The 20907-nt window shown below is 46.1% G+C and overlaps 1 protein-coding gene across 1 annotated transcript in view; it reads left to right on the forward strand.

The window, feature by feature from the left end:
* INAVA (innate immunity activator) overlaps positions 1 to 20106 on the forward strand; it is a 41725-nt gene extending 21619 nt beyond the window's left edge. Inside the window, 15 exon segments of the mRNA XM_033152506.1 lie at positions 3064 to 3176; positions 5310 to 5434; positions 6995 to 7117; positions 9049 to 9277; positions 11091 to 11144; positions 12113 to 12160; positions 12163 to 12346; positions 12890 to 12918; positions 12921 to 13001; positions 13004 to 13061; positions 13867 to 13874; positions 13877 to 13914; positions 13916 to 14369; positions 14372 to 14583; positions 18425 to 20106. Coding sequence (XP_033008397.1) covers positions 3122 to 3176; positions 5310 to 5434; positions 6995 to 7117; positions 9049 to 9277; positions 11091 to 11144; positions 12113 to 12160; positions 12163 to 12346; positions 12890 to 12918; positions 12921 to 13001; positions 13004 to 13061; positions 13867 to 13874; positions 13877 to 13914; positions 13916 to 14369; positions 14372 to 14583; positions 18425 to 18517 — 1791 coding nt within the window. The 5' untranslated portion in view covers positions 3064 to 3121 and the 3' untranslated portion in view covers positions 18518 to 20106.
* Positions 20107 to 20907: the final 801 nt, after the last annotated feature.

Consider the following 20907-nt stretch of genomic DNA (forward strand, 5'->3'; position numbering starts at 1 on the left):
TTATCCGCATTGATCAGATGTGGAGATTTAGCACATGTGAGCCTTGACAAACGCTATGTGAGCATGCATATTTTAGACAATATTTCATTTTGAAAACAGATATGTAGCATTGTTTCTCTCCCCCCCCCCCTTTTTAAAGCTAGACTAAAAAGCGTGACCATCTTGGCACCACTCTTACTGTGGATCTTTGAAATAAAATAGGTTTTACTATGAAAGTCAAAGTGAAAACCCAACCTTGTTGAATTGCGAGTGCTGTGAATAGACAGCTCTGAAATGAACAATACTGTACTTTATTAGTGTTCATGGGAAGCTTATGCAGGCATTTTCACTCTTAACAGGGATCCCCGGTAAGGTGCCAGCGGGCACAATTGTGCCCTTTAGGACTTTCCCTGGCACCCACAAAACCTCTGTCCCCTACTGCCTCCTTTGTCAGTTGTAAGCAACCCCAGTAACAGGAACCCTGATCCACAGGGTTTCTGACAGAACCTGACATTCAGCATGCCTCCCTAGGCAGCTTTGGTAGAAGAGGGAATTTCTGCAGGTAGAGGATGTCCACAACAACCTTCTGATGGACTCTCCTCCTTGACATAATTACTGAAAGTGCAGCAGCCCTGTTCTCTTTTGCTTCTGGCCACTTTCCCGTAGCTGCATTGGGATCAGCTGCACAGTTGTGGCATTTTGTAGTTCTGAGGGGAGTACATTCTGCCATTGCAACTGTGCTGCTTAATTCAGTTTTATGGATGGGAGTACCATGGCAGACGGACGTGGGTGGTGCTGTGGTCTAAACCACAGAGCCTAGGGCTTGCCGATCAGAAAGTCGGCGCTTCGAATCCCCACAATGGGGTGAGCTCCCATTGCTCGTTCCCTGCTCCTGCCCACCTAGCAGTTCGAAAGCACGTCAAAGTGCAAGTAGATGAATAGGTACCATTCTGGCAGGAAGGTAAACGGTGTTTCCATGCGCTGCTCTGGTTCACCAGAAGCAGCTTAGTCATGCTGGCCACATGACCTGGAAGCTGTCTGCGGACAAACGCCCACTCCCTCAGCCTATAGATCAAGATGAGTGCCGCAACCCCAGAGTCGTCCGCGACTGGACCTAACGGTCAGGGGTCCCTTTACCTTTTTACCATGGCCGGCAGAGGAACAAATTTGCATCCACACAATCTCCTGATTGGAGTGAGGAATAATCTACAAAGGTCTAAAGCAGTGTTGCCCTATAGCAGATCTCTGCTCAGTGCTATGAACCTTGTCCGCCCAGGCCAGCCCCTTTTGCGCTTTGTTTACCAGGAGACTGGTAGTGCCAGGATAAGCTCCAGACAGAAACTCAGTGTGACTCTCAAATTGACTCACCCAGGTAGGGGCAGGGGAGTGGTGTGTAAATACCAAGCGTTTGCTGCAGGAGGTAGGCTTGGAGCCACCCCCAGCTGTAGAGAAAGTGAGAGACTATCCCTGCTGAATGACATGTCCCAACGTCTTCAATGGGACCTTGAACAGGTCTTCTGTTACTGGAGCTTGGGTTGGAGGATGGAGGAGTATTCTTGGCATGGGGAAGCTCCTTTCATTCATTGCCAGAGCTGAGGAGCTGTTTGCTTAGCACACCCTGCCACGATTAAGAGGAGGCTCCCCAGGACTTTTTCCCTCCCAGCCTAGCAGGAAAGAGAAGAGTAGCAGGTGAACTAGTCAAGCACATGGGGAGCTGAGAATTGCCAATCAGGTTTCCTTCTGGAAGCCCTCATAAATTGCAGTTAACTGTGACAGAACACAGCATGAATATTTGCTTCAAGGACTATGTAGTGGTGGTAAGGCATGGACCTGAGGCCAAAGAATAAACCTGTACTTGCCTCCCCGCAACTTTCCCTAAACCAGAAAATCTGCTTTCCGGTGTAGATATAAAGAGCTGGTGGCGCCTAGGGGCCAAGCTACAAACCAGGATGTCCCCAGTTTGCTTCTCACTCTGCCATGAATTCACTCTGCAGCCTTAGGCAAGTCTCTTTCTCTCAGGCCAAGCCCTTCGCCTCCCTCCCACCTGCCATACAGAATAATAGCACTGACCTACTTCATAGGGTTGCTGTGTGATGTGCAAGAAAACAAAAAATGTAAGTGAAGTGCTTTGAAAACTAGGAAAACGCTATATCAATTCTAAATTGTTATCGAGTGTCTGTTACAGTTCATGCTCTGTGTGCTGCTACACTTGAATTGGGTTATAATATGAATGTCTAACTTTGTATGCATTGGATAAATGTTACAGAAACAGGAGCTTTCCCTGCCTTTGTTTGGGTGCCCATCAGTGTCAAGACATCTGCTGTTACCCTGCTGTGTGGGCCAATGTGCACACAGTGCATTGGATTGCACCACAACTAGCCTGTGGTGGCCCAGACCAGCTTTTAAATTTTATCTTTGCTGAATAGATTGATAGATAACCAGCATGGATTGCTGGGTTTGGGTTTGCCAAAGGCCCAGTTTACACAGGAGCCCTAAAGTGAGGCTCCACATGGTCAGATGCTTCTAGGCGACTATTTCATGTATCACTTCTGCAGTAATTGATAGAGAGCCCACATCTTGCCTCCTCTCAGCCTTGTTATTGGCACTTGCCTGCTCCCTTCTGCCAGGACCTGAATTTCCTCTTTGTAGTAGTCGGAACCAAGGAAATCATTACAGGAATTTCTGCAGCACTGGGACAAGGCATTTTGTTCCCCAAGGCGTAGCAATGAAAGCCCCTCCCCCAGTCGTGGTGCACAGTATTCAAAGATTGTGGGGTGAGGGGAACAGCCATAAGTGCTTCCCTCCCCCCTTTCTGGCAGTCAAAATACAAAGGTCAAATAATAATAATTTGCTGCCCTTTCATGACGGCCAAGTTCAGCTGCTTGAGGCAGTTGCCCCACTATTCCTAAGCGTAGAGCCGGCCCTGAACTTTGGAACTGGTAGGTCCTTTAGCAACACAGAGGCTCTGACCTTGTGGAAGCTCTATAGGGGGGTCGTATGTGAACTGGAGTGAAGATGTAGCATAATTATATAAATAATGTGTGTGTGTGGCACACCTCAGTCTTTGCCCTATTGTGTTAGCAGGAGACATCACGGCACTTTCCAGGTGTGATCCTACTGCCTCCCTCCGTAGAGCTCGGCCATGAAGAGTAAGGATGAGACCAGTGACACAGACAGTGGGATCATAGTACAGTCAGGTGAGTGACGGATGGGGAAATTCCTGCTCATTACCATGTAGTGCCAGCATCATCGTCTCCTGAGTTTGTTCCTGTGTTAACAGGTTTAAGCAAGAATGACTGCACTGTTTGGGGTGGGTGGGGGTCTTCTTTCTGCCCCAAGCCTGTAAACTTACCCTAGAAGATTAGACTACAAGGTATCACCACAGCTGCACGGAGATAAAAGCACAGCTGTGAAAAGAACCCTCTGACTCATTAGTCATGGCTGGCTCCTTGTTGATTTTATTTCAGTCCGGCTTCCTCCTAGCCGGGCTATGATGTAGCCCAGTGTTTTCAGCTGGGGGTGCCCAGGATTCCAGAAAAGAGTGATCTTGCGTGGACTCATGGAGCCAGGAGCAAGGACTATCAAGGGTGGTCTTGGATTTTTGGGACTGGTGTTATATGGTGGAATCCTAGTGCTTTAAAAGCAGGAGTTGTGAACCTGTGACACATCAAATGTTGTTGGACTCCCATTAAGTACAGCCAACATGGCCAGTGTTAAGGAATTATGAGAGCTGTAGTCCAGCAATATCCGAAAGGCCACAGTTTCCCCCTCCCCCAACCAGTTTAAAGTATTGCGCTTCTCAGCTGGTAGAGCATGAGACTTTTAATCTCAGGGTTGTGGGTTCGAGCCCCACATTGGGTAAAAGGTTCCTCCATTGCAGGGGGTTGGACTGGATGATCCTTGTGGTCCCTTTCCAACTCTACAATTCTATGGTTCTATCTTGCGATATAACTGGTTCCTCATCGTAAAAGATATCTTTTAAGAAACCTTAGTAGCATTGAAATACAGGCAGAGGGTAGTGTTCAACTTACTCAGGGTAGACCCATTTAAATTAATGGATCTTACTTAGTCATGCTCATTGATTTCATTGGAATTACTCTGAGTAGTTGAATACCATCTGGGGTGTTGCAAAGTGGACGTAATCCCTACCGATGACTCCGTAGGAGACTATTTCACTAAAATCCTACGGCTGCCCGGTATGTGGCATACTTTCTGCATGAGTAATACCTGATCATTGTACTTACTTAGTTATATATAAACTTTAGAAACAGCTTCCATGAACAATTAGCGTAAAAGTGCTGAACAACATACTTGTGGTAGAAGTAAATAATCAGGCCACACTTAAGATGCGATGTTGTATATACAACAAGATTCTCTCTCATGTAGGCTATGGCATATGATGCATCTCTTAATGGTTTTGAACTATCTGTGTGTACAGACAAGGAATGGTAATCTTTTTTCATAGGGTGGGCTCATGCCAGTGAACAGGACTACTTTGGGATCTATAGTTTATAACAGTATGTGGCAGCTCGTAAGCAAGAGCTGCAGCGGGGATCTAGACAAACAAAATAATAAGCGAGTTCAGCATCCACTTCCTAGCCTGATTCCTTTTGCAACCCCAAGTGCTTATTTAGATATCTCAGGGCACATCTGAATAGGAACTGCTCCCAATTTAGCAAGTTAGTGAGACATTTCTTCTACCCTCACCACTCAGAAAGTGTCACACAACCCTGCACCCACCCATACACTTATGAGGGAATGGTCTCCTATTGTCCTGTTTGAATGAGCTAGTGTGGGTTGAGATCTGACCTTTAAGTGGCTTGTGAGGAGTCAACAAGCTGGCTGAGTGCCTCTGATCTGTGGAAGAAGCAGCATGAGCTAAAATCTTCTGGAACTGCTGTCTTAAGGCTTACAAATATCAAAGACTCTTTTTTTGTTCCGGTCTGTGAGCAGAGCAGCAAATCTGTTTGCTTAGTTCTGTAATAAACTTAATGATCAGGAATATCACCATGGAGTCTCCCCCTTATCTGATCTGCGATGACCTTGAGGTGCCTGCAGCTTGGAAGTAAGAGCTAATCAGTCCTGACTGTTGTACACATTCCATACCCCACCTGATGAGCTGTCAGGACAGCCTCCTCCTTTGATGTCCCTTGCCATTTTTATGATAACTGCTAATGACACCGGTCTTTAAGATGCATTTGCAAGACCTGCAGCTGGCTCCAGAAAGTTGCCCAAGGGCATCTCTGTATGGGTCATTAAATATTGCTGCTTCCCTTCCCACCCATAGCACCTGACAGGTCATCAGTCTGTGTCTGTCTCAACCCTTCCAGGACTAGACAGCCCCATGTCTCCAATGAAGGATCTGACGCAAGCTATGAGGAAGCAGCAGAAGGCGCTGGAGGAGCGACTAGAGGCCTGTGTGCAGGAGCTGCGAAGGCTGTGCTTGCGCGAAGCGGTAAGGGGCCAGGAAGTCTGCAGGGTTGCCACACACCCTTTGGGCTGCACGAGGTCTCCTGCTAAAGTAAAGAGGGCCCATCTTTAAGGGCTGTAGTTCTTTGGACTCGGACGCTCACAGAAACTGGAGAGGCTTTCATCAGAGATCAAAGACACTCAGACATGAGGGAGGGGCCATGAAGATATCTGGGGGCGAAGAAAGGGCAAAGACTGTATCAAGAACACTTGCCCCTTTGGAGAGTTGCTCCTGCATTATTCAAGACGTTAACTTCTAAAACAACCCATAATTAACAAGCTTAATTAAGCGAGCCTAGTCATATGTTGCAAGTGAATCTGTTGAGGTAACTTTTCCCTCCTGACCTGAGATACCGCAAATAGTTAAAAATTGAACGTGGAAGTTTCTCCCAGAGAAAATTTTCTGGGCCCCCTGGATGAGAGCCAACCTATCTAACCAACCACTATTGGTTGTGGTATTTTAATGCGTCAAAGAGAAAATAATTAAAACAATAAACTACCCTTTCTAGCCTATTGCTATTACCCTCAGTTAAAAGAGTACAAAACAAATGGGTTTTTGGTTGGTTGGTTGGTTTTGCAGGACACCAGAACTGTACCCAATGAAGTTCCTTGCTCTCTTGAATGTTTTAGGAAATCTTTTCGGGAACTTTCTATTACTTCCCCCACTCTATTTCTGATCTAACGCTACCTCTTCACATGCCTTGTCATTAGTTTTCGGGGGGGGGGGGCGGACTGGAAATAAGTGGATTTGTAAATAAGTTTAGGGGAAATGTTTTTTAAAGGGAAATTTAGAGCTGCCCAGTGGTTTGCCATTGTAATTGGAGCACAAAGCACACACTGCTACAACACACCTGTGCATCTTCCGTGTGTGTGTGTGTGTGTGTGTGTGTGTGTGTGTATGCATACATACTTTCTTGCTTAGAGACACATTTCATGACATTTGAAAGCCTACAAAGAGTAGGAGAAAATCCCCAGAACTGGGAATCTGGCAGCACTAATGCAGAAGAGTGTTATAGTCAAACTTCACACAAGAGGCATCTTGAACTCCCAACTAGCAGTGGAGTGTGGGGCATGTATTTGGCAAAGGGAAGAGAAATGGGTATGGTTGAACAGGATCTGGTCTGTGGGAGTCTGGACTACTTAAATTACTTTTCACATTTTTATCAGTCACTTTTTTCATCACCTAACATAATACAACTTTTGCATGATTTGAATTTTTGAACTGCCCACCTCCCTCCACCCAGTAACTGTCTATTTTGGGTCTGGCTGCACTTAAAAAAAAAGCTTTGGTTTGGAATGAACTCAGACCTGGTTATTTTGTGTGGCATCTATCTATGGCTGTCTTCTGTGCCTGAGGTTAACTAGATGTCATGGGACACTGAGGAAATAGAAGAAACTGCCAAGCTAAAAAAATAATTGCATGAGATCCTATTGAGAGAGAGAGATTGATAGACAAGTATTTTGTAAGCTGCTCTGAAGACCCAGGGTGTGACAGAAAGTACACAGTTCTAGGAACTGAACCTTCCCTTTGCTGTTTTCTTGATAGGAACTGACAGGATTGCTTCCTTCAGAGTATCCTCTGAAACCAGGAGAAGTGGCCCCAAAGGTCCGACGTCGAATTGGTGCTGCTTTCAGATTGGATGAGAAGGCCTTTCTCTCCAGAGGAGTGGTAAGGAATCTTGCTGAGGTGCTTCTCCTCCTGAGTTTAGGGAATATGGGCAGAAACAACATTTCCAATTATCCAGGGCACTGCTTGGAAATCTGCTTGTGGTGGGAGTTACTATCAGCTCTCATGGCAACCCTTGCTGTGAGCACAGAAGTTTCCAGAATGAGATGGGAAGAAAAATGTTTTGCTGCTGATACTAGAGTCACTAGACCATTTTTTTCCCCTGGCAGATGAAGCTGTAATTCAAAAGCAACTTTCCCTCTATACTGGCAGTCGCCAGCAAACCACCTCACTGAGAATCAAACTGGTGTCTTCTGAGAGTCTTTACAGCCAGAGATAACAAAAAGCCACACAATTTCAGTTTGCACAGTAAAAGAGTCAGGAAGCAGATTGTCAGCTAAAAGAGGACTTTTGGGAATGATGAGGTTGTTTGGTTCAGCATCCTGTTAGAAACTCCCAAAGGAGATGCTTCAGGCTCCAAACACACAGAGGGAGTTAGGCCTCATTTCCATCAAAGGTGTGGGATCAGTTGACTCTTCAGCTATGCCGCCTCACTCTCTCTTTCTCTCCCCTGTCGTTTGTTTTAATAATAATCTTAGTAGGAGGCAGCCTAGGTGTGGTGCTGCTTATTTTATTTTGCTGTGTGCCCATAGTGGGTGGCACAGGGTGTGGGCTCTGAGTGGAATTGTGTGTGGGGTTTTTTTGTACAAGTGTTTTTGCTTACTGTAGCTTCTCTCTCTCACACACACTTAGCGTAACTTTGGAAAGCTTTTCATTTCGCCTTCATCTTGCCGAATGTCGCCTACTGACCTGCCTTTTTGCTCCCTTTCCCCAGCCATTAGGAAGCTCTTGCCCCAGAAACATAGAACATTTCCACTTAGTCTGTGGGTAGTTTTCCTCCTTCAGAAGCCTGGGCAGGGCAGACAGCTGGGAACTGGGCCCAGGACATCAGTCCTATGGCTCATACAGAAGAACACACCCCTGCGGATTTCTTAAATCCAGAATAATTACCAGGATTCGCAAATCCCTAAACTGGATTAGAATCTCCATTCTGCTCATAAGCAGGCATTGAAGGAGTGGGAAATCACTGGTCTATTGTTATTTAATCATCCTGACTGTGAGTGAGACAGGAAGATTTAGCTCAGCCTGTGATGCCTTTCTATACTAGTTGAGTGCACTGGGGTGCTCAGTTGCAAAAGAAGACAGTTGGGCTCATGTGCTTTTAATAGTTGAATTGCAGCTGGTGTCATTTACATTTACTGAGGTTCCCACTTCTGTGTAGCTATTAAAAGTGCAAGAACCCTGCTATCTTTTCATCCAACCACTCTAGAATGCACATGGAATGTAACTGGGAGATGCATGAAAGTCATACTCAATATCTGATTTGATCTACCAAAGGACGTAAGGAAGGAGCCTATGATTTATGAGTTGTAGCAGAGGATGAGGTGATGGTAGTAATGTCTTGGAAGCACCCAGCTGTCAAGAGTGCCCTAGAAATACAAGAAGCTGCCTAATGCCCAATCGGACCATTGGTCCATCTAGTTCAGTATTGTCTACACCCGTGTTTCACAAAATTGGGTCTCTAGCTGTTTTTTGGACTACAATTCCCATTATCCCTTACTACTGGTCCTGCTAGCTAGGGATGATGGGAGTTGTAGTCCAAAAACAGCTGGAGACCCAAGTTTGGGAAACCCTGGTCTATTACAAACTGGCAGGCAGCAGACTTTCCCAGCCCTGGCTGAAGATGCTGGGAATTGAAATTGAACCTAGGATCTCTTGCATGCTCTTCCACTGAGCTGCAAAGCCCTTCCCCATTGGTATGATTTTGGATTCTGCCACTTTAGTCCTCGTGTGCCCTCTTTTGAAACGCTGGGTCGCTTCATCCTTTCCAAAGAGTTTCATAGTTTGGAATCCATGTCTGTTCTCCTCCGCAGGATCCTCTGAGCATGTTGGAGAGAGACCTAGCTCTGCAGCTACAAATTGCTGAAGCAGCGCGATGTCTGTCCCGGGAAGAGAATCTCACCAAGCAGGTTCGGAAGCGCCGCAAAAGTGCTGTGCTGAAGGAGGAAAAGAAGCTGAAGGACCTGGAGCAGTCTGTCACAGAGTGCCGCCAGGCAGCCAAGCATTCATCACAGCTGAGGGCCAGTGCGCCAGCCTTACAAGGTGAGCTGGAACTCAGCATCCTACAGTGGCCTTGAGATCAATGCAAGGGCCTAGAGAGGCAGGTCTGAGAAATGGGTCCTTTGCGTGTGGTGATAAGGACAATAAAAATATACAAAGGGAAGTATAGTAAAAAAAATTCTTTGTGGCCACTGTACAGCAGGACAAAATTGAATGGTGATAAATTAAAATGAGTAAGTATAAGGAAGAGGGTTTATTAGTTAAAAAACAACAACGAAACCTTGAGTTGTCAGGAAATGAAGACAGAGTCTGGGATTACATATCTGTCCCTAGAAATCAGAAGTAGGTCAGACAGGCTTCTGACAGGCGTGGTTTAGTTGGAATTCATCCCAGTCCAAGGGAGGAAACTGACCTTTTATGGCTTCTTCCTGCCCCTGTAATCTACGCAAACTGCAGCTTTCTGTCAGCGGTTGCCAAAGTGAGCTCAGTAAAGAACAGGGAGAGCCAGCTGGAGGAGGAAGCATGTAGAAACCTGCAGCGAATGACGCAAAGACCTGCAGTGCCAGATTAACCCTTAGAAAGGCGTAGAAAGTTAGACAGCTCTGGATCCAAATCTCTTGGTTTTTATAGGGACGTGGGGAAGTTTCGCTCCACCCCCCCCCCAACCGACCTATAGATCCTCTCTCATAACACTAGAAACTGCAGGCACTCAATGAAGCTGAATATTGGAAGGTGAAGGGCTATGCGCTGCACTTTACACAGTGCATCGTTAAACTATGGAATTTGCTCCAACAGGAGACAGTAATGGCCCCCAGCTTGGATGGCTTTGTTAGAGGATTGGACAAATTTGTGGAGGGCAAGGCTATCTAGCCATGGTTGCTATTTTCTGCCTCTACTGTCAGAGGCACCATGACTCTGAATACCAGTTCCTGGGACCCACAGGTGGGCAGGCTGCTCATGCTCTAGCTTGCAGGCTTCCCTCGTGTGTCTGGTTGGTCACCGTGAGAACAGGATGCTGGGCAAGGTGGGCCGTTGGCCACTGGCCCAATCCAGCAGACTCGTCTTACATTCTGATGGTTCTTGCTCTGGTATTCCATTAAGGAAGCATCTGTATTGATAATAGGTCCAGTGGTGCGGGGTGGGTGGTTGCTTATATTCTCTGTCCAGTGGTTTTTGCGCAATACTGCAGGGAGATGCATGTTTGCATGTGAGAAATTGCTGCTTCCCTCCTCTGCCGCTTGCCTGAGGAATCCCACAGCTGCCCTGCTGATGGACGAGATATCTAGGCAGATTGGGCAAGAGGTCTCAGCTTCTGAATGAGGCCATCTGACCCTCCCTTCGGCCATAGAATCGCCTGGGGCAGGCAGTAAAAGTAACTCAGTGGCTGGCAGCTGCATTTCAACACAGAGTTAAGCATGCTTAGGGCCTCCGAAAATCAATCAGCTTGAGGGCACTTAACTCTGCGTTGGATTATGGCCAGTTTATAGCACCCATACTGCATTTGAAGAGTGAAAGAATTCATAGTTAAGTGTTTTGCCTGTGTGGGAAGAAGATTCCCAAAATTTGACTCTAACCCCCCCCCCCAAATTACTATTAATTCACTGCATCAGGGAATATCTCTTTGAGGAGCTTAAGTGTGTGTGAATGCAGGGCTTTGAATGATGTGGTTTGAGTCTCTGGGAATTAGCTCAGAACTAAGAAGTGTGTGTGTGTGGGAGCTTTTATTTCTCCTTTCTAGAAGCTCAGTGGGATTTATGAGCACATATTTCTAGGGAGCATCAGAGGGTTCTAATAACTGCTTGAAAATCTGATTATTGTTCCTCCTTGTCCGTGCCAATTCTTGTGTCTTCCCCAGGGTTCAGTGCCTCTGATGAGAACTTCTTGTTGGATGCTGTTGCAGTAGAAGAAGGTAAACTAGATAACTGTGATCTCTGCACTGTCATTACCGTGTGCTTGTGCCTTTCCTTCACCTAGCGTAAAGTGGTAGTTAAGCCTTTGAAGAGACAAACTGTATCTGATCACTGCTCTCTGACATCTTGTCGAGGTTTGGCCTTGATTCATACCACATGACTAAGAATTAGGCCACAGCAGCCAGCTGGACTTGCAAGGCAGAGAAGAGAGTAAGTGAATGGATCTCATCTAATTTTCAAAGATTCAAGTACAAAGGTGAAGGATAAGTGGGTCTTTTATGACTATGGATATCTGCTAAATTCAACATCCTGTTTTGGTTTAATCTAGAGATGATAAGAATCTGTGATAAGTGATTTGGTATATTTTGAACGATGTAGCCTAAACCAGTGGTTATTCATGCTTTTTTAAAAAATCCTATTATTAGATATTTTACTTGCCCTTTACTATAAGGTGTCAGGGTAGACTACAGCAATAAAATAAACAGTTTTGAAACAAGCAAAATAGTCACAACTATAAAACAAGAAAAGTGTAAAACTGTTAAAAACAGTTCCATACACAAAACAATTCCAAATATGAAAACTGTTAAAAATAGTTCCAGTACAGATGCAGTTTGGGACGAAGTCCTCCATTTAAATGGCTTGTTGGAACTGGAAAGTCTTCAGCGGGTGCTGAAAACACAACAGAGGGAATTCCAAGGGGCAGATTCCAGCACACTAAAGGCCCGAATCCTGTATTGTACAGGGTCGACCCCATTACAATATGGTATTTGCAGGAGGACCTCACCTGCAAAGTGCAGCGATCAAGTGGGTATGTAAGGGGTGAGATGATATTTTAGGTACCCTGGTCCCAAGATGCATGGGGATTTGTACACCAGTTCCAGCATCTTGAATGTAACTCGGTAGATAATGCTACCACCCAGGTTTTAGTGTTGGAATGCTGCAGTTCTTTCCTTTTCCTTTTCTGAAGAATCTCAGGTGCTGAGCGCCCATCTTCCGCCAATGCTCACAGCTTCAGCTCGCCTCCAACCCCCGCCGGTTCTTCGGCGCAGCCTCTGTGTTCTGCGTTACTAGAAGGGCAAGCCCACTACCAAGCCACTGACGTGGAGTGCTCTCCCATCCAAAACAGCCCATGGAAAGAGACCAGTCTGGACAAGCCCTATGAAAAGCCAAAGAAATCCACTGAGCCCAGCAGCGTGCCAAGGTCAAGACCTTTCTTCTCTCTCTTTTCTTGCTCTTCTTTGGATATGCCTGCCGTGGTCTTGAGATCAGTCTCTGTTAATGGTTGTTTGCATGCATGTAATGTGGAAGCTACTGTAGTGGCTGTCCATTACTTCATTTCAAGAACAATAAGCAGTGTATTGTTTTGCTGCTTTATATGATTGTGCAGTTTTTCCGTTTTTTATTTCCACAAATCCACCTTAAAGTTGCTTAATTTAATAACATGAATGAAATTGCATGTAAATCCCAGCCAATGTAGGCTTCACAATGCATGTGGGGGAAAGTGTCCTTTGAGAACCACTGACCTAGAAACTTAGTACTCCAATAACTAAGCCAGAACAGCGGGCTTTGTGGACCCACTTGAGTCTTGCATTCTCTATTTACTCCTGTTTTTCACTCTTAGGGAAGATGAAAGGGAGGGGGATTTGACCCCTGACCAGAGCCTCTCACTCCCTTTGCACATAAAGAAAGATGACAGGACTGCAGGCAGTTTCTTACTTGAAGTTCTTATTGTGTTCTGTTACAGCAGTCCAGGCCTGCTATCTCAACCATCACCCAGCCGTACCCTCAGATGACTGCTGAGGCATCGCCATGCCACTTTGTTCCTCCCAGGAAGCTGGAAGTAAGGAAACAGGCTGGTCCAGTGCCCCACAGACACCAGAGTTCCTGGGAAGGAGAGGACAACCTCAACTCATGAGGTACCCTATGGACTTAGGGCCAATTCACATACTCAAGCAGGTGGCCCTGCCCTGTTGTTCCCTAATCACTCTTTGAAGTTTGAACATGTCAGTCACCTTGGGGTGAGGGCTATGTGTATGTTGTGCTTCACAAATACAAAATTTAAATTCAGCGTTTGGGGAATCTCAGTTTTTGTTTTTGTTTTTGAAAAAAGGAGTTTTCTAGTCCTCCTAGCCGTTGAAAATAGGCTTGAAGGCAAATGAGCAATGTTTGGGGAAATGTTAGAAGCTAGAGGAGGGACAAACAGGATTCTCCAGCAGTTAAGGGTTGGAGCTTCAGTGCCCTGCATTGTTTCACGACCCTCCTTTTCCAGTTGTGTGCAGAATAAACTATACAAAGGAAGCATATAGTAATGCAAAGTAGCTCTAAGGAGATTGCTGTGGCAGTGTAAGCGTTTCTCCTTTCTCCTCCCCACATCTGGCACTCTGTTCTTGGAGTTCTCCTGGCAATTCCTAGAGTGGTTTAACCAGTGCTGTTTTTTCTAAACTCCTCCCTTGTTCTCTTATAATAGCAATGGCGCCCACCTGAGAGGTGCTAGCACTGAGATCTGGATGAAAAAAGCCCTGGACTTAACAATCAATCCTTCCTTGTAGGGAACTCTTAAGAACTGTAGCTGTGTGAGGGGAAGGGGGCCTCCTAACGACTCTCAGTGCCCTGAATGAACTACACCTCCCATAATCCTTAGGGGGAAGTGCTTCAAAGGTGTTAAGGTGGCCATTGCGAGCTCCTGATAGATGGTCTTAACTCTCTCCTTCCGGTCTTCAGGGTGTGTTCATCCGGGAAGGCTTCGAGTCCCGCGGAAGAAGCGCATTGCCCAAGGCGGCGTCCAACTTACTACACTGTCACTGTCCCCGAGTACTGCTTCTCTGTGCCCAAGGCCAACCCAGCCGCCAAGCCCACCTACCACTCCGCCTCAGAAGACAGCAATTCGGATGTCTCCAGCATCTCCTATACCACCTCTGCCGGCAGCAGCAGCCCCGACATCTCCTTCCTGAAGCCAAGCTCCTCGGTCCCCATTGAGGAGCCCCTGCAGCTGTTCCAGAACCAGACCTCCAAGGGGAATGGACCCGAATATCACTGCCAATGTCCTCAGAAGCTGCTCTCACCTCTGGGCTACTTCTCTGCTGTAGAATATGACAACCACCTCCCGGCTGGGCGGGAGCTCAGCCACAGCCGGCCACCCTTCCTGTCTGTAAGCTCTGCCCATTTTGCCTACAAGGAAGAGGCAGTGCCTGTGCGGTTCCACCGGTCAGTTGTTTCCCACAGCAGGGTGTGCGCACCCCATCTCTGAAGGACTGCTCCCCGATGGGCCCCCGAGTCCTCTCCAAGTCGGCCGTGACAGAAGAGCTAAAATCGTGGCACGAACGGACTCGGCTGCGTAATGCGCGGCCACATTCCCTGGACAGACAAGGGGCCTTTCGCATGCGCAGCGGGCCCGGCCGAGAGTTGCGCCCCTCCTGTTCCATGGGGCAGCAAATTCAGGTGAGGATCTTTGGGCAGGAAGGTGTCTTGGGGAGAGAGGAGCCAGCCTCTTCTTTACTGTTTCTGCAAGAGTTTCCTTAATATTCCAGCTAGACCTGATTAAGGAGAACATGCTAATGTGCCATGTTCATAGATAAGCTCATTCCTATAAACAAATTAGTGTAGAAGCTTCTTAACGGGTGTGGGGAATCTGGAATCTGCAGCCCCCAGGTGTTAATGGGACTCCAACTCCCATCAGCCCCAGCCAGCAGGGCTAATAGTCGGCATGATGGGACTTGTAGCTCTCCAGATGTTGCTAGACTACAGGTTTCCATTCCTACTTTACAGGCTGTTAGTATCTGGGCACACAAGGAATTGAAAGCTCTGTGTGAACGCCCATGTGTATAGGAAAAATGGAGGAAGGCTTTCATTGAGTACCAGCAGATCTGTAGAAGCATGCTATAGTGCTGCCTCCTGTAAGAGGAAGGCAGGTTCCTCTCAGGTGTGATTAACTTCACTGCTCAGGTTGTTATATTTCTTTTCAGTTTTTTTGCAGCCTGCTATGGCTTCCAAAATGGGATGCGGGTGGTGCTGTGGGTTAAACCACAGAGGACTAGGGCTTGCCGATCAGAAGGTCGGCGGTTTGAATCCCCGTGACGGGTGAGCTTCCGTTGCTCGGTCCCTGCTCCTGCCCACCGAGCAGTTCGAAAGCACGTCAAAGTGAAAGTAGATAAATAGGTACCGCTCCTGTGGAAGGTAAATGGCGTTTCCGTGCGCTGCTCTGTTTCGCCGGAAGCAGCTTAGTCATGCTGGCCACATGACCTGGAAAAACTGTCTGCGGACAAACACCGGCTCCCTCGGCCAATAAAGCGAGATGAGCGCCGCAACCCCAGAGTCATCCACGACTGGACCTAATGGTCAGGGGTCCCTTTACCTTTTACCTATGGCTTCCAAAATGTTAACTGTCTTACATATTTGTGGGGAAAAGCTGCTATTTTGGCACACCACCAGAAGGTGTGTTGGTAGAAGCAGTATCTGCTTGTGGCAACAAAGAGACATGGCCTGCTCTCCGTGAGTTGGAGAGCCATCCATGGGCTCAGGGAAAAGCAGCTTCCACAGACTGCTGTCGCCTCATATAGGCGCACTGCACTGCTGGGCCCTTTTGCAGCTCATGGGCTTGGGGGGAGGGCAGCGCTGGAAAAACATACAGAGCTAGTGGGTTTGGCTGCTGCTTTTATGCTATTTTCTAGCAATGTTGTGAAAAGCTTCCCCTCCCTTTCTTTTAGAAGTGCATTTACAGGTCCACTGAAAGCACTATGCTTTGGAACAGACATTTGGCACAGCCCTACGACTAATTAGAAGTTAAACACAAATGCATGCAACACACTACCACAAATTCAATTTAAAGTAACAAGATAGTTCTTGGGATGGATTGGGATGGGGGGACTGAGAATGGTAGATCATGGGAGGGGTGCCCAAGCCTTTTCCCAAGGGCCGTTCAGTTGCTTAAAATCACCACCCCAGTTTCAGATGTTTGTTTGCACTGAGAGCTGTTTGAGTGTTCCAAATTACTCATGGAGAGGAGTCTTCTGGCTCAGAGCCTATAAGAGTTGCCTCATGTTTGTGGCAGAGGGGAAATTTCCAAGTTCTCTGCCCAGGTAATTTTAAAAATTATTGAGTTGTATCCAGTGTTAATCCTACTCAGGAGTAGACCCATTGAAGTAACTGGACAAGACTAACAGGCTCCTTAATGGCGGTGGGTCAACTCTAAGTAGGACTAGCACTGAATACAACAGATTAAGTAGTATCCACTTCCTTGAACCTCAGTAAAGTCCAGTAGTCCTTCAGCTTCTTCTAGTTCTTGGTTCTCAAAGCGAGATGAACGCCGCACCCCATAGTCGCCTTTGACTGGACTTAACCATCCATGGGTCCTTTACAGTATTTTTTACCTGTATGTTTGTTGGGCAGTTTGTTAGATAGGAAAAGGTTATGTTGCTGCTCCTTTGTTCTGATGACAGGCGGGTAGCCGTGTTGGTCTGCCATAGTCGAAACAAAATAGGAAATTCTTTCCAGTAGCACCTTAGAGACCAACTGAGTTTGTTCTTGGTATGAGCTTTCGTCTGAAGAAGTGTGCATGCACACGAAAGCTCATACCAAGAACAAACTCAGTTGGTCTCTAAGGTGCTACTGGAAAGAATTTCCTATTTTGTTTTGTTCTGATGGTTGGTGACAACAGCATTGCCTTCTGGCAACTCTGCAAGAAATATAGTCAGTGAGAGGAATTCTGAATGATATGAATCGGGGGGGGGGGTCCGCTTGGAGAAGTAGGTTCTTTAGATGTGCAAAACTGTTGCACAATGAAGCACAGTTCTCGCCTCCTTGGGCATCTCCCTCGCCTGCGGCACAGGGCAGAAGCCCACAACCATGCGAGCAAGAGCTTGCCCTTGGATTCCTCCCATCCTCTTCAATGCGCGCCTCCCCTCACCTGGAAGCAGAGCTGTGAAATTTTAATCAGACAACTCTGTGCTATGCTAGGGAGCATTTGCAAGAGAAGACAGCGACCATACATTGCACGTTACATGTTTGTCTAATCCATCTTCAGCACAAGGAAACCACCCAACAATGGAGCAATCAGATAAATCCCTGGCAATTCTATGCCCATTTGTTGGGGCACATATGCATTTTCAGGTAGTTTTATTTGTGAGTCCTAGAGGCCAGTTGCAGATAAAGGATTACGCTGTTTCCAAACCTCCTTTGGCCAGTTCATTTAAATCTATGGTCCCCATTCCGGAGGTAGAGCTAGGGGAGCTTTATTCACCTAACAAGGAGGAGCCATGGGGACAATCTCCTTGGATAAGCATCGGTGTGAAATAGACTCCAGTCCACAAAAGCTCATTACTTTATTAAGTCTTTAAGATGCCAGTTTGCTGCAACAGACTAAAATAGCCACCCCTCTGAGAGTGAGCTCACACACCAAGTTTGCAAGTGGGTGTTCCTCTGGACATGCCTGTGAATAATGGGTAGAAACCGTGGAAGCTTCACGTTGATTAATAGTTAAAAGCTGTTTTGGTTTTGCACCCATGCATGGCAATATAAATATAAGAAGCTGCTTTGTAGTCAGTTAGACCATCTTATGCCAATATTGCTACTTTTAAGAGCCTCTTCCTCAGCCAAAGCCTCTTTTAGTCCTTCTTAATGCACGAAGCTATGGCAAGCTCAGCTTTTTCCGTGAATTCTTTAGGATGCTCTAGACACCTAACTTGTTTTACAGCAGGGATGGAGAGCTTGTGGTCTTCCATTTGTTGCTGGACTACAACGCCCATCATCTCTGATCATTGGCTATGCCAGCTGGGGCTGCTGGGAGTCCCAGCCTCTTTGGAAGGGCCACAGGTTCCGCAGCCCTGTTGAAAAGTGCCAGAGCACCACCTTTCCATGACTCTATATGTGGTGGCATTTTCTCTTCCAAGCAATCTAAATCATGAGTTGAAAGGGACCCCAGGGGTCCTCTAGTCCAACCCCCAAAGGTGAAAGCATGAATGGTAATCATGGCTGGAAAACATCACAGCATTTTAAAAACCCTTAATTTAATGGCACTGAATGGAAAGAGTAGGAAAGATTGCCCTGTAAACTTTATTTTTACACTGTGCTTAATGATGGGAGAGGAATTGATTTTATAGGCATGGAGAAACATAATGGGTCACATTTTCCTGAGGTAATCAAGATAGGAAGTGGCCATCAGCTGTAACAAATGTTTTTGTGTTTGATGAAGGAAATTGTATTTGGTGGTAGTGGGGTTGCTACTACTGGGGAGATGTGCTGGTGCGACAGTTCCATTAAGAGGCTCCTTTTTTTAACCTTCCAGGTTCCCCGTGTCCATATCCTGAAACGGTCTCCTGAGGGAGCCCCTGTGCAGGTCTACGTGCCAGAAAATGGAGAAATCATTACTCAGGTGTAGAGACTACTGAATCACCTTGACTTCCTGCAATTTGTCAATGTCGGCAGGCTGCCTGCCTAGACCGACCCGTCTCCCCATTCCAGGTTGGAAAGACGAGGCTTTGTGTCAAACTTTGGCGTGTCCTTCGACCAGCAGATCCTGCTATATTAAAGACAACACTTTAGGGGCTAGTCTGCAACCTATGTGAGACTATATAGCTCAGTCTTTTCCTTTGTTCCCATGATGAACTGATGCAATAGACTACTGCAACAGACAGCTGGGTTTCCTGTCCTGTGCAGAATACAGAGCACAGCAAGATCCCTCACCCCTCTTAACTAGTGTTTGCTTGTCTGCCTATTTATTCATGTCTGTCTGTGGTGGAAAGATCTTGGGAGCTGGCTGTAGGTTATGAAAGCAAGAACTTGATAACTTTTTATAGCTTTTCAGAAAAGAGCCAAGCCTGATGACATGAATTTTCTTTCCCCTACAGAAGTAGAATCTGCCTGCCCTCACAAGTGCTAGATCTGGAGCCTCTGTTGTCTTCCTTATTCTTGCATAAAGTAGTGTGATGTAGCAAACAAGCAACGGGGGGCAAGCAAGCTTCCCCAAGTGTAGTTTGGCGTACATGCCCTTTCCCTATTGTTCTCCCTTCACAACTGCTATTCACGGCGTTTGCCATGTTCTTGGTTCTGTATCTACATCACGGCGATTCTTAAAAGGGGCCTTTTTCATGTGTGGCTCTATCTTTGTATGAAACCCATCACTTCGTGGAAGGGGTTTCTCATTGTACAAGCATGTCACAAGGAATTGAGAGTGACTCTTGTTTGGTCTCAGCCCAGAACGTTTTCAACTTACACGTCATGGCAAAAAAAAGGGCACAAGCCGTCGTGGTTTTAAGGCTAGAAATGTCACTTTTGAAAAAGAAAAGCAGATTCTCTGGATGCCAGGTTTGTACTTAATTTGTCGTGCAATCCTAGACTAAAGACAAGATGTTTTGCTTAACCTCTACTTACTATGGGTTCTTTTCTAAGTACTGTCTTTCTTTAATACTGGTCTTTGCTTCTGGGGTAACGTAGGGATGTTAAAGTACTAATTATGGTATCATGATGACCAAGCATGTGTGGTATTTGCAACCAACACTGTTCTTAATATTAACTTATTTGTACAAGGTTTGCCAGTGGAGGGAGAGGGAATATGTATGATGTGCATCTATGAAAGTTACCTGGACTCAGCTCAAAACAGTGTTAAATCTACCTGAACAGTTTTATATTGAATAGGATGCTTTTTCTGAGTCCTTGTGTGTTCTAATCCTTGCAAGTCATCATTTGGGAATTGCCTCTGCTTTAATTACTTATTTAGAAATAGTCAAAAACAATGTTTTGTTGTTGCCCCAAAGTGTGTTGTTAATTAAGCACAGAAAAGGCAAAAAGCCAGGTCCTGAAGATACAGTTATCAGATGACACTCAAATTCTGGCCAGGCTCGTTGCTTCTGGGTTTGTTTGTTTTTTAACTTCCTAGATCAGAGCCACTTGCTCATACCTATATCGATATCCATTTCCTCATCAGCTCAATCTTCATACCACTGAAAGAGCCTTTTGAACTTACGCTAATGGCCTTATGGTTTTATTTTTATTAAAAAGAGTTATTCTCAGATCTTGTTTTCGATGTTATTTATTAAGAGGAGGAACAAACACATTCATTGGAAAACCATGTACAGCGGGAGCTTTAAATAACTTACACTATTTACATAGAGGTATAAAATAATTACACACCTTATCATGTACACACACACATACATACATGTGACCATTTTGCCTGATGGTACAAAACCCCCAAAGAAGCCCTGAACACACACGCCAGCCTTGAGGGGGGACAAAACACCTTTCAGGGCAAGAAAAGGCACCTGTCAATTGAAACATGATTATATATGTATACATAAACCAAGAGGTGAAGCAAATGGGCCTATGGTGTTTATGCACCTTAGGGGGGGGGGGTCTTTCACCCCAGTTCCTTTCTTGGAATGCAGGGATGGTGCAAGTTATCCTACCACCAGGAGGCCTATTGCTGAAGCAAAGCCTTAAGAACACCAGGAGAACCTGGCAGAGATTTTCCCAGGGCTGCTGGATGAATCAAGCAGGTTGTGGAAACCCACTTTTGAGTCTCGTTAATGACAGTGTCCTCTTAATGAACATGCACATTTACTCCCAAGGGCTACTCGAAGCAGACGAGGTTTTCAGCTTGGTTATTTTGACCTTTCCCACCGTGTGCTTCACGTAACTGTTCAGAGGAGGTAAAATGGCTCTCCTGGTTTGCACTCAATTTCAGTTGCAGGGTTTTGCACTTTGTCACGTCCCTTGGATCAGGACTATTAAAAAATAAAGAGAGAAGGGGGCAGCTTCTTCAATATGAGA

This window comes from Lacerta agilis, chromosome 6 (assembly GCF_009819535.1).
Source record: "Lacerta agilis isolate rLacAgi1 chromosome 6, rLacAgi1.pri, whole genome shotgun sequence".
Taxonomy (NCBI): Eukaryota; Metazoa; Chordata; class Lepidosauria; order Squamata; family Lacertidae; genus Lacerta; species Lacerta agilis.